The sequence below is a fragment of the Tarenaya hassleriana genome, unplaced genomic scaffold (assembly GCF_000463585.1).
Source record: "Tarenaya hassleriana unplaced genomic scaffold, ASM46358v1 Cleome68, whole genome shotgun sequence".
In the NCBI taxonomy this organism is placed as follows: domain Eukaryota; kingdom Viridiplantae; phylum Streptophyta; class Magnoliopsida; order Brassicales; family Cleomaceae; genus Tarenaya; species Tarenaya hassleriana.
Window position 1 is genome coordinate 597775 of NW_010969347.1, and position 11343 is coordinate 609117.

An 11343-nucleotide genomic window follows, 5' to 3' on the forward strand; every position below is an offset into this window, starting at 1 on the left:
TCCGCCTCCAATTCGAACCTCAAATTTAGGAAGCGAACGTATAATGCAAATGATATGGCTAGTTCTCGTTCTCGTAAAACTTTAGTTCAAGATACTGGTTACCAAAAAAAATAACACAGTCCATTTTAGATTGCTTTTTTTTTCACGAGTGTTATCATTTTGGATTACAAATGTTTGAGAATCTGAAGTTCAGGCGTGGTTCAACAACAAATCGGTAAAGAGATCATATTCATAAATACAGATTTCGAATCCTATTCTCCAATGAAACCCTCATGTATTTCGGTTTCAAAATCGACAAAATGGCCCTCCAATTTGCACATCTAACGGTTAGCAAACGCCCCTTTCTCAGTCCTTTTCTCGTTCCTTTCTTTTCCTTGGCATGTTTTCACGTGAGACCCTATATCAACAAGCACAAGTACTCATTGGGACGTCAACTCTACAAAAAAAAAATGGCGAGATTTATGGATAAGGAACTCGAGCCATATATTCCTACTGTATGTTTAGCCCCCTTTTCTTCAGGAATCCTCTGGTGAATCTTCCTTGAAGCTTGTTGTTCACAAGGAGCCTGTAGATTAACGATACGGTTAATTGCTACAGTGCATGATTCGTTCGTCTAGTAGAAAATATAGATCGGATCCTAATCCTACACAGATATGTTATCGGGAAAGAGCTTTATAGTGTTTAGAGTTTACGGATTCAAGATTTTGGGTGTGAAATCGAAAACCAAAGCAAAAACAATGACAAGGAGTGTTACAGTTCCCGTAGGTTTGGAAGCTGTGTAACTGATTGAGGAATAGTTCCACTGAACTGATTGTCCTCCAAGTGCCTGTGTTTTTCAAACCATTAAAGCAAGTCCAAGAATCTGAACCTTTGTTCAACACTTACAAGATTCGGTTTCACGAAAACGTACAGAGTTTCAAGCCGTTTCATCAAACTCAAATCCGGGATCGTGCCCGTGAGTTTGTTCTTCCCAATCCAACTGAAATTTTTCCCAAAAGAGACGACGATTCTTCATCAAACGAATCACTAATGCATCATTGAAAGGTACACATATACTTATAGCATGTGAACTCACAAATCTTTAAGAGCAGTCATCTTGTTTACACTCGACGGTAGAGATCCAGCGAGTCCGAGATTCGTGAGGTTCCTAACGAAAATTGTGAAGCGAGTAAAAACCCGAGAAGCTGAAAAGGAGCTATGGTTTTTTACGTTTCTTGCGAGAGAAGTCGTTGAGCGAACTTACAGGGAAGTAACTCTAGAGACTAGACCTTTGGAGCAAGTTACTCCGGTCCACGAGTTCTCATGAGGAAGACAAGGGTCGCCTGACCAATCCGAGGGCAGGTTCATGATACTTCTCGACAAATCGTGCATTGCCGTTGCTGCAGAACAAATCAACAAAAGAAAGATTACTGATGAGATTGATTAGACGATTGGGTAATGATGATGATGATGGAGAAGAAATTAAAGAATAACGTTACACCATTTGTGTATCAAACTCGAAACAAAGACTACGCCGAGCTTCGGAGACCATTATACCAAAACGAAATCACGGGTACCCGAGCCATGCCTAGTTCTACTATGCAATAGCATTTAGAGAATTAGGGTTTCTTCTCAATTAACGGTTCTTGACAAGAAAATTGGGCTATATTTTCGGATCGTATCGCTCATTTAAACGAAAAATATGTAGAAAACAGTTTAATATCGAGTTGATGCCGAAATCTAAACGGCTAATAACCATAATCACAAAGAAATCAAAGCATATAAAGAAACATTACCATCTCTTGTGTGAGTCTTTCCACCGAGAGGGACGATTTGAAACACTTCGGCGGCATTGATTACTGGTCCCACCGGTGAATCCTTCATTGGAACCATCGTTATCCGAGTCTGGCCCGACAATGGCCATCCTCCGGTGTAAACCATAGCTCCATTTGCACTCACGTTGAGCTTGCTATAGAATGCAACTCCATTGATGAAAACATCGAAAACTCTCCAGCTTAAGGGGCTAGGGTTTCGGTTATCTTGAAAATACAGAGCTACGTAGTACTTTGTGGTTGGGAGACTAAATGGCGGCCACGAAAGTTCTAGAATCTTCCCTTTACTCGCTGTGACACCCGATGCAAAGGCTTTTGCCGGTGGAACATTCCAGAAGTCCGAAGGATCGACGCGTCCATGGGATTTCACTGTTGGATGTCTCGGATCCGAAAATGGTTGCCATAGACGGTTGAATTGATCATCCGGATAGCTATATTCAAACAAAACATACATAAAATTACGAAAATTCAAGAAACGAATTTGGAAAACAAATGTGACATCGGCGACGATACCTAATCATATCGTCCTCGCTTCCTCCGAAACTGCTTCTGGTGATGACATTGAGGGCGTAAATCCCGAGATCCGTGGAATTGTACATAGAATCCTCAAGCAATTGAACCTCAAGAGCCGATATGAAAGGAGAAGAGACTGTTTTCGCGTTCTTGGCGAGGCAAACGCTAAGGGTTTTCCCGACCGAGGCAACGATGATCTCGTAGTAAGAGCTTAAGCCATTGGCGTAATCCTCTGTCGTGTTCACAACACTCCATTTTATTTCCCCGACAATCTGATCGAACACCGGTGGCTCGTTTCTCCCGTCGAAGTTTCCGTAGTAGTAAGTTGTGCGGATTAGGTATTTGGAGTTCGTGGAGACCGGGAAGCTGTAGCAGTATTTTCTCGATGACTTGTTCGGAAAGTAACGTAGCGTCGAGAGGATCGGGAGCAGGTCTTGCTGGTTTAAGGTTGTCGTGTTGCCCACGGCAATGAACCCTTCATCTGGATTGTAATTTATGTCGTGGACTTTTGCCGGGGAAGACGATCCACAGTTCAGGAAGAAACCTTCATTATTAAACAATCGAGTTACTTGCATCCGAAGTTAGGGTTTGATTCTCGCATCCTTTCTTAAATTTTCATTATCCATGATATCATGTAGAAATCGATGTGAGATCTTATGATAATGGATTCGTAATCAGAGTTATAAATCAAATTAATTGTGTTCAATACCTCGAGGCGAAGGAATAGCGTGGGTTGCAATAAAACTGCTCCACGACCATAGGAGGAAGATGAAGAGAGACATTGAAAAGCTTTTGTGACACAAATGAATGGCACTCCCATTTGAGAGAGAGAGAGAGAGAGAGAGAGAGATTCAAAGGCAATGATTGAAGGTAGAAATGCCATTAAGGTCGTTTGTTTTTTCGGAGTAGCAAAGAAATTTTATTTTTAGTATAAAAATTTAAGCGCCCAAATCTGTGGTTTGTAGGAGAAATACACACACACATATATATACACACAAACTTTAAAAATGAAGGTAGTGCATGGCAAGAAATAATAATGCATACTTTTTATTTTATTTTCCCCTTTGGCCTTTGATTATATATGTTGGGACTTGGAAGTAATCCATGAATAAATGGTGACTATTGTAAACATGGTGGACCGATTTGTTCTGTGAATGTGAGCTTTCTGCATCAAGTAACAAAAGACTGAAAGATCATGCTTACATTTTATTCTTGTTTCGTAATTCATATTTCTATATATATAATTCAGATGTGAAAAAATATCAAAATAATTTGCTTGAAAATTTTTCACATTACCTTTTTCGTTGCGACGTTCACCGAACATCGTCCCAACTATATCTCTTAGAAAAATGAAAAATATATATACACTTTGTTAACAAGCTAACAATATTAAACAAAATTGGTTGGACTACACCTTAAACTCAGATGGGAATAATCTTATGAAGTGTTGATCAGATCGTTTCCAAATACGAGAGAGAGTTAATTCATTATGAACACATAATTATGTAACCTTTTATCTATACATTAGACAACAACACTTACTGTAAATAATGTACGATTTGACTACAATACGTATACACACGCAGACACGAGGTCCAGGGTTTGAGGAAGTGAAACAATTGTCGGGTATATATATATAACAAGAGCCATTCGAGTAGAAGAAACAACACAAAAGGCCTGCAAGTGCTGCAGACATTATTGCCTTATTCGTACAAGCAAAAACTGACTCTGCCCCTCTCGTAGTTTACTCTCTGCATTTGGTGATGGGAAGAAACTTTTCATGTCACAGTGCTTTCGGATTCCGTACGGTTCCTAATGGTTCGTCGCCTGAGATGGGACCGGCGACGTTGGAGGCTTTAGATCCTCGTACCTGTTTTTGTCATCATCCATAGAAAACATACAAACGAGACATTACTTTCTCTCTTGTTGTGTTTGCATTCTCATAGGACAAAGCAAAAGGATCGCCCGGAATCTTGTTCTTGAGCGAGGATAAGCCCCTGGATATTCGAAATTTCAGAGTATCCGGCCTATCCCCAACTCAGATATCCGAAATAACGGCTGGACGAGTACGGTTCGGAAAATTTGAATTCTGGTTTTTGGCCAGAGATTATTTATTCATCACCCGTGGGTACCCGAACTGGAGGGGAGGAGGAGGCGAGGAGGTGAGGCCGCAAGGGATCGACAGCGTCGCAAGGGGCCGATGAGAACGGTGAGTGACTCGCCGCTCATCCCCTCGACATTCACCTTGTCCTCGCCACGGATTCGGACCTTCATAATCTTTCCTCGCCCTTTCGCGTCTTTCTTTGTGGCCTCATCGGACGAGATGAATCACCTCTCTCCTCACCTCATCAGAGTCCAACTCAGCCTGTCGGAGGCCAATATCGGGTAGTCCGATCAAGAAATACAAAGAGCAAGATCGAGGACGGATACACCAAAAACTCGAGTACCCGTCAGGTGCCCATCCTTAAAAAACACGACGGTGCTAACGGTTTATGACTTATAGTGTCTTGAACCTCAACTTAATCTTAACTCAAACGAGGAAAGAGAGAAAGAAATGGTCCTAGAAGATCTTACATTGCGTAAGGCGACAAAGGCCGTGGCTTTGGACTGGTTTGATCCGGTTGTTCTTGATTTGAGGTCTCAGGCACAGTGTTAACAGGTGGTTCCGGCGGCGTAGACAGAGTTGTGGAGGTCGGTGAGGGAGAACTCGGTGGTTTCAGATCCCCGTACCTGATCAACATCCGAAAAAAAAAACTCTTCTTTAAATACCTTATTTTGTTCTTCCTTGATCGATTCCATCTGATTGATTTTCCGGGTACTTACGCTCCAAAAGGCGAGTTACTCTGAGAAAGCTGTTCAGTGTCATTAATGGTGATGGCTGTTTTGGCCACATCGTTGCCTCCGAGGGACTCTGAGGCGTTTTGTGTGGAATTTGAAGTCCCCGACGGTGTAGGAATCGGAGAGGTAGGCGGTTTCAGATCCGCATAGCTGTGACAAAATTGCAAAAGTGTAAGAAAACTGCAGAACTGATTATCAGTAGAGAATAGAGATGGAAACAAGAAAGGGGAAATATCGTTACGCTGCATAAGGGGAGAGAGGCCTCGCTCTTTGCGGGCTCGGTGCGGAAATCAAACTTTTTTCGGGTTCAGAAATGCTAGGAACCGGCGAAGAATCGAGCTTTCTGGTTGAAGCTGAAGGAGATGGTGATGTGGGTGGCTTCAGATCATCATAACTGCAAGAATGATGGCAAGTAAAAGAAGCATTAAGATTTTCCATAGAAATATTTCATAGCTCGAATGGAGATTTTTTTATTTTTCGAGTATAGACCCGCGATGAAAATACGAGTTACCACGCATAAGGCGATAGAGGCCGAGTTTTCGTTTCGGCTACTTGCTTCGCCGATTCTTCTGCTAAGGTTTTCGATGTTTGACCAAGTGACTCGATTGTTGATGAAGGAGTGGGAGACGTTGGAGGTTTAAGATCTTCGTAGCTATCGAAAAAAAAAAGCAAAAAATTAAATGAACGAGATTTATCGATAAAAGCAAGATCTTTCCGACAAGTGATCAAGAACAAGTTCTCTTACGTGGCGTAAGGAGAAAGCGGCCTCGCTTCCACAGGCTTTTCTATGGGAGGTGCTTCTTCCTCGGCCGGAGCTTCGGGTTCTTGATTTACAGTCTTGGAAGCCGCAGGCTCGGCCAATTTAGCTGCAGCCTGTTCCTGTGTACAGATAAAATGCAGAAAACTAAAGATAGCCGATGCATATGAACAAAGATAGCGCCAACAAAACCGAGCAATACAGTGAGAATTCGGGTATTCGGGTTAAGGTGAGTCCTCACTGTTCGTTTTTTGTTCTCAAATTCAACAAAGAGAGCAATCCAACTAACTTTTCTGCATTTGAATCTTTTGCTAGCCGAGAACTGAATCAGAAATTCTTCTAAACAAAGATCAGAAATTCGCCTCGATGAATTCAAGAACTGAGAAGGGAGACGAGGAGATTGAAATACCGTTGGTGGGGGAATATAAGGACGTTTCGAAGGAACCCTCTTGAGAAGATCTTCCATGGGAGTTAATGGCGAGGTTGTTTCAGCAATGGCTTCCACAATCTTACAGTAAGAAATTTGAGGGTTCTTCGCCATAAAGGCGAGCAATTCCGCAACCTGGAGATCAAATACCATAATGATTTGGGCTCCTCGTGAATCTCCTTTCATGATAAAAGGGTTCGGATCACGTTTTCCAGGGAAAACGAGAAGAAATACCTGGAGATTCGAGACCTGACCTCCAAACAAAGTATCTTCAAGTGAAAGAGTGAGATTATGAGTTTCCTTGTATGCATCAGTTGGTCTTTCCATTCCTCCAGGTCTCACTATCTGAAAGAAACGTTTCCCAAATTAATGATCCGTTTTCGGGTACATTCGACATCGAACTGCCCGTAAATCCGAAACTTCTGATGTTTCTTAAAATTACTCACAGTGTAAGGGACACCACTAGCAATAAGTGCTTCTTCTGCTCTCCTCTTCCAGCAAAGAACACCCCAGAAGAGGCTTCACAATCGAAGAGACCCGAGCATTTTTTCTTCACCATATGGTAAAAAGCACCGGAAAGGAAACCCGGTTTACACAAAAGAAATAAGGCAATATTGACAAACTTACTTGAGAACTGCGGCTGGGAACCCGAATTTATTTGTTCCCAAGGATGTTACCAGAAGGAAGTGGTCAACTTTTGCAGCTTTTGCTGTATATATCACGAGAGGTATGAAGGAGATTGCCCAAGCAAAGCATTAAAAATACGGGCTTCGAGTGTAAAGGAGAGAAAAGGCAACAGTTTGATAATGGTCGGGAACCCATAACTAGAAAAGAAGCAAGTTTCGAGTGTATTCTTTACCTGCATCAACAAGGTTCTTGGTAGCCTGGAAGTCGATCCTGTAAGGACCCGTGATATCGAAAATTTCCTTCTCACTAGCCCCGATGCAGCATATAACCACGGATGCATTTCCGAGAGCGGGTTCTATCGAATCCTTCTTCTCCAAATCACATTCCACAATTTCGAGCTTTTCTACAGCTGGGCTAAAGGCCAGACACTGTGTCTGTTACTTCACTACGACAAAACACTGTAACAGTTCAAAAACAGATATTGTAACTGTTCTTACATTGAGTTGCTTCATTCTTGTTCTGCAGATTCATCTCCTTGACGCTCTGCAAAGTATGGATTGTACATTAAAACCCAAAAAATGTTTTTGAGAAGTCTGAATATGAAATGAAACGCCTTCACCGTTGGTTAAAACTCGTACTTGCATGAGGCTTTGTGCTTTCTGAGTGCTTCGGACTCCAGCTTTTACCCGAAAACCGAGTTTCAGAAGCTCTCTGAATCAGATTACAGGCATGTTTACATACTGCTTTCTATTCAAAACACAGAGAGATTGAAACCCAACCTGAGAAGCAAGAAACAAACCTCACAGTTCTAGAACCAACTTTACCAGTAGCACCGGCAACGAAGACGACATCTCTGTCTTTGGAATCTGAACTCTTAGGGTTTGCTTCAGTTGCTACAGAGCTTGCTTTCATTGGGCCTTAGTTCGATCAAAACAGAAGAGAAATCACCAATAGGCAACAGGAAATGCTATTTGAGCTGTAATGGATCAAGGAATGCCAAGATTCCAGAGAATTTCTGATGAGATTTCTGATGATTTGATCAATGATCAAGGAAAGATAAAAACTTTGAAGCATAAAAGTACAAAAAACATCATGGGAAAACATCGAACTAAAGATGGGGACACACCCACATTACAACAAAACCATCAGCATAGAACTCATAAATCATCGAAACCAAGAACCGAGAGAGACCCATTCCACAAGAAACGTGAAAAACTGAAAATTGGGAAGCGCCCATGTTATAGAAGTAGCTATAATCGAGAATTAAGACAGGTATTCATCGAAAATGATGCACAAGCAGCGACGAGATTTTGCCATGGATAAACCGTTGAAAGCTACCTGAAGCTATGATCTTGAGATCGAGAAACCCTAACTTTCCAGAATCTGAGTGATTCCTCAAGCTTGAGAATCTGACAAGATTATTGGCATTGTCCTTGAATCCTTGGAAACGAAACCCTTTTCTGTGGAGAGAGGATGAGGAACTGGGTATTGTTGTAAGAATCTGTCCTCCGAAAGAACATATTCCTTCCATTGTCTAAGAAACTTCAAAGTGTCCTTCGCCAAGACAGAACCGGGAAAACCTTTTTTTCTGTCACCGAGATTAGATAAGAGACTTCGAAAATCGTTTCTTTTTCTTTTCTTTTTTTCCTGGTCAAAGAAAAATAAGTTTTATCTTGGGGAATACAGGAATCGGCAGTTCTGCCACTACATCCTGATATGATGGGACCCACCAAACATCTAATAGACCAATCAAAGCATAACCAGAAGTAGCAACAGTTTATGTTCGGTCCAAATCCTCCTGAACTCAACCAAACTAAAATGCAAGTGTGTGTACACATCTGATGAATTTTAACAATAACCAAAACTCAGGATTAGCATGGTTTCTTTCATTTTGGCAAAAGTATGGTCCATATTGCACAGTTTTTTTTATATACCAAGACTGTTGAATTTTGCACAAGTTCAGTTCAATGTGTACAGTAAACGCATATGAAGAAGAAATCAGAGAGGCACATCCCTGAAATTTATGGAGGAAATGATCATTTAGATTTCAATTGATCAAAGAATGGTTGTTTAGATTTCAAATTGAGTGCATTGCTAAAATTATCTTTAAAAACTGCATCCAAATTCAGAGTCAGAGATTCATAATATATCAAAGTCCTCATAACTTTGTTTAAATAAAAGAGAATAAAAAAAGGGTGACATGTTACCAAAAACATGTAACAAGATCATCTTGTCAAGATGCAAACAGACCAATGACTTTAGGACCAGCAAGTTCTTCTCAAGAGTTCAAGAAAGAAACTACCTGTTACAATGGATTCATCCATCCTACAACTCAACACTCGCTAAACTGTATCTGACAGACATTTGCCCAATCTGCTGATGGAATTCGCCTTTGTATGTCCTTAGTTTTCTGTTCTTTATAGTTTTTGACAATGCAATTCAGATCCAAGCACCATGTTGCTCCTCAACTGCAGAAAGTGAAGCATATGGATTGGAGTTTAGGAAAAAAAGAGAGTAAAAGAACACATGCCACAGCTATCATTTCGAAGCATAAACATGTACAAGTTCGTTCCGTTCTTGATCGTTCATACTCAAATATGTGATTTTCTTATTCCAAGAAAAGAAAACAAAAATATTATTTCCGAGAACCACATGGATCTCTCTCATGGTAAGAAGAATGTAGAGGCTTATCCAATGATGCATGCATCTCATCAACCATCAACCTTTTCAGATGGCCAGTGTTTCCAAACAAGTTAAAGTAACCTTTCAAATCTTAATAACAGATCATCAGGTTAACGAAAAGATGGCACCCAAAAAAACACAAATGATACATGTGCCCATAAATGTATTATAGTCGTATAAAGTTGTTAACTTGTTATGTTATGGAGGAGATCAAACATGTTGAATGGGAATCATGAGTCACGACATCTAGAGGAGTACTATTGATAGAAACCGGTATCTTGATCAGTTAATCTTGAACCCAAATCGGCTGTCCAATTCTACGATTTATTATGGAAACAGAATAGTTGCAAAAGAAACTTGCACTCAAGTCAACTTCCATCAAGTTTCAGGAAACTCAAAGAAACAAAAGGTAGTAAAAAACACGAGCGAACCATTGAACTAAATTCAAAATAGAGTTTGATAAAGTTAATGTACAAACTAATCAGTAATCATTACCTCAGGAAGAGGAAGATGGGGAAGTCTGGGGCTGTGTAGCAGAATCAGCTGCAGAAGCTGAGGAATTCAGAGCCGCGGCAACAGCCTCGGGAGAAAAGATCCGAGCTTTCTTTAGGATTTCTGCAACAACCCAATTCTTACGCTTGCTCAACGGCCTTGAAGGATCCAGTTTCACCTATACAATTAACCAACAGAATTTCCTTCAAGAGCTTTTTCCCCGAAATTCAAGATGAGAAATCCAAATATCTATGCCGAGAGAGTACACATTTGGAATGGTTATTCTAATTTTCCGGCATGAAACATAAACATCCAATAGAAGGGAAGGGATAAAAGCTACATGAAGGAAACCTAAACATCGATAGATCGTCTACTGGTAACAGAAAGGGATCATCCTAATTCTGAAATAATATCGACAAATTCGAGATTGTCTCCCTGCGAACTAACAGAGGGGAGTGGATAATAAGTTTTGAAGATCAGAATCTGGGGATTTCGAAGTTCATCGGAAACTATTGCACAAAAATTCGAACTCTCCCGTCCGAGAACACTAATTCGAGAGTTCTCAAGAGACAAGTTCGCTAGATCACAGGATCAAAATGGCGTAATGAAAAGGGAATTTACTCGATCGCCGATGTTGCAGACGTTGTGCTCGTCGTGAGCCATGAACTTGGATGTTCGCTTGACATAGCGGTTGTAGATCCTATGGTGGAAGAGCCTGTCGACGGCGACAACCACCGACTTCTGCATCTTGTTCGACACCACAGTACCGATTACCGGCTTCATTTTCCGGCGAATATCCTTAGAAATCACGAACAAACTCTGGGTAGAGAATTGATCGGAGTTTTTTGCTCGTCTAGGGTTTTTCAGTCATGGGTTTTTGTTAGAGATGGGCTCATCAGATTTCGTCTGTTGCTGAAATTTACAGCCCAAAAAATAGTTGTGACGGAATGGTGGGAAATTATGGAGTATAATTTACTTGACCCCAAATTTTAGTTTCTGTTACATTTAGTCCCAAAGTTTATTTATATTTTGAAATATCTCATAAATATAAAAAATTGTTATCAAATCCATATGTTTATACATGTTTCAAAACTAGGAAAAATTCTATAAAACTTCTCTAACTTGTCAAATATGTTTATACATATTTTTACTTATATCGAAGTACCAAATAAATGTGGACATCATGTATTTATTTT

The 11343-nt window shown here is 40.6% G+C and overlaps 3 protein-coding genes across 6 annotated transcripts; all 3 read right to left on the minus strand.

The window, feature by feature from the left end:
• Window positions 1–109: 109 nt before the first annotated feature.
• Window positions 110–3164, minus strand: LOC104800352 (probable LRR receptor-like serine/threonine-protein kinase At1g67720). 3 transcript variants are annotated; one of them, XM_010523147.1, is made up of 9 exons: window positions 3034–3164; window positions 2325–2868; window positions 1776–2242; window positions 1244–1379; window positions 1076–1147; window positions 911–979; window positions 755–826; window positions 494–565; window positions 110–397 (listed from the first exon to the last, which is right to left on the minus strand). In XM_010523147.1, the coding sequence occupies exons 1-9, from the start codon at window positions 3104–3106 to the stop codon at window positions 346–348; spliced, it is 1557 nt and encodes a 518-aa protein (XP_010521449.1). In that variant the 5' UTR covers window positions 3107–3164; the 3' UTR covers window positions 110–345. The 3 variants fall into 3 exon arrangements, 2 of the variants coding, with proteins under 2 accessions (XP_010521449.1, XP_010521450.1); XR_769721.1 differs by having other exon boundaries at window positions 378–397; window positions 693–826; XM_010523148.1 differs by lacking the exon at window positions 755–826 and having other exon boundaries at window positions 886–979.
• Window positions 3165–3825: 661 nt separating this feature from the next.
• Window positions 3826–8616, minus strand: LOC104800353 (protein TIC 62, chloroplastic). Of its 2 annotated transcripts, none has more exons than XM_010523149.1 (15): window positions 8312–8614; window positions 7773–7890; window positions 7612–7684; window positions 7471–7516; window positions 7206–7382; window positions 6974–7055; window positions 6793–6865; window positions 6581–6691; window positions 6329–6481; window positions 5908–6041; window positions 5674–5814; window positions 5404–5556; window positions 5148–5312; window positions 4899–5054; window positions 3826–4194 (listed from the first exon to the last, which is right to left on the minus strand). In XM_010523149.1, the coding sequence occupies exons 1-15, from the start codon at window positions 8502–8504 to the stop codon at window positions 4137–4139; spliced, it is 1833 nt and encodes a 610-aa protein (XP_010521451.1). In that variant the 5' UTR covers window positions 8505–8614; the 3' UTR covers window positions 3826–4136. The 2 variants fall into 2 exon arrangements, with proteins under 2 accessions (XP_010521451.1, XP_010521452.1); XM_010523150.1 differs by lacking the exon at window positions 3826–4194 and adding an exon at window positions 4201–4689 and having other exon boundaries at window positions 8312–8616.
• Window positions 8617–9097: 481 nt separating this feature from the next.
• Window positions 9098–11065, minus strand: LOC104800355 (30S ribosomal protein S17). The gene is made up of 3 exons (XM_010523151.2): window positions 10769–11065; window positions 10151–10325; window positions 9098–9441 (listed from the first exon to the last, which is right to left on the minus strand). The coding sequence occupies exons 1-2, from the start codon at window positions 10928–10930 to the stop codon at window positions 10152–10154; spliced, it is 336 nt and encodes a 111-aa protein (XP_010521453.1). The 5' UTR covers window positions 10931–11065; the 3' UTR covers window positions 9098–9441; window position 10151.
• Window positions 11066–11343: the final 278 nt, after the last annotated feature.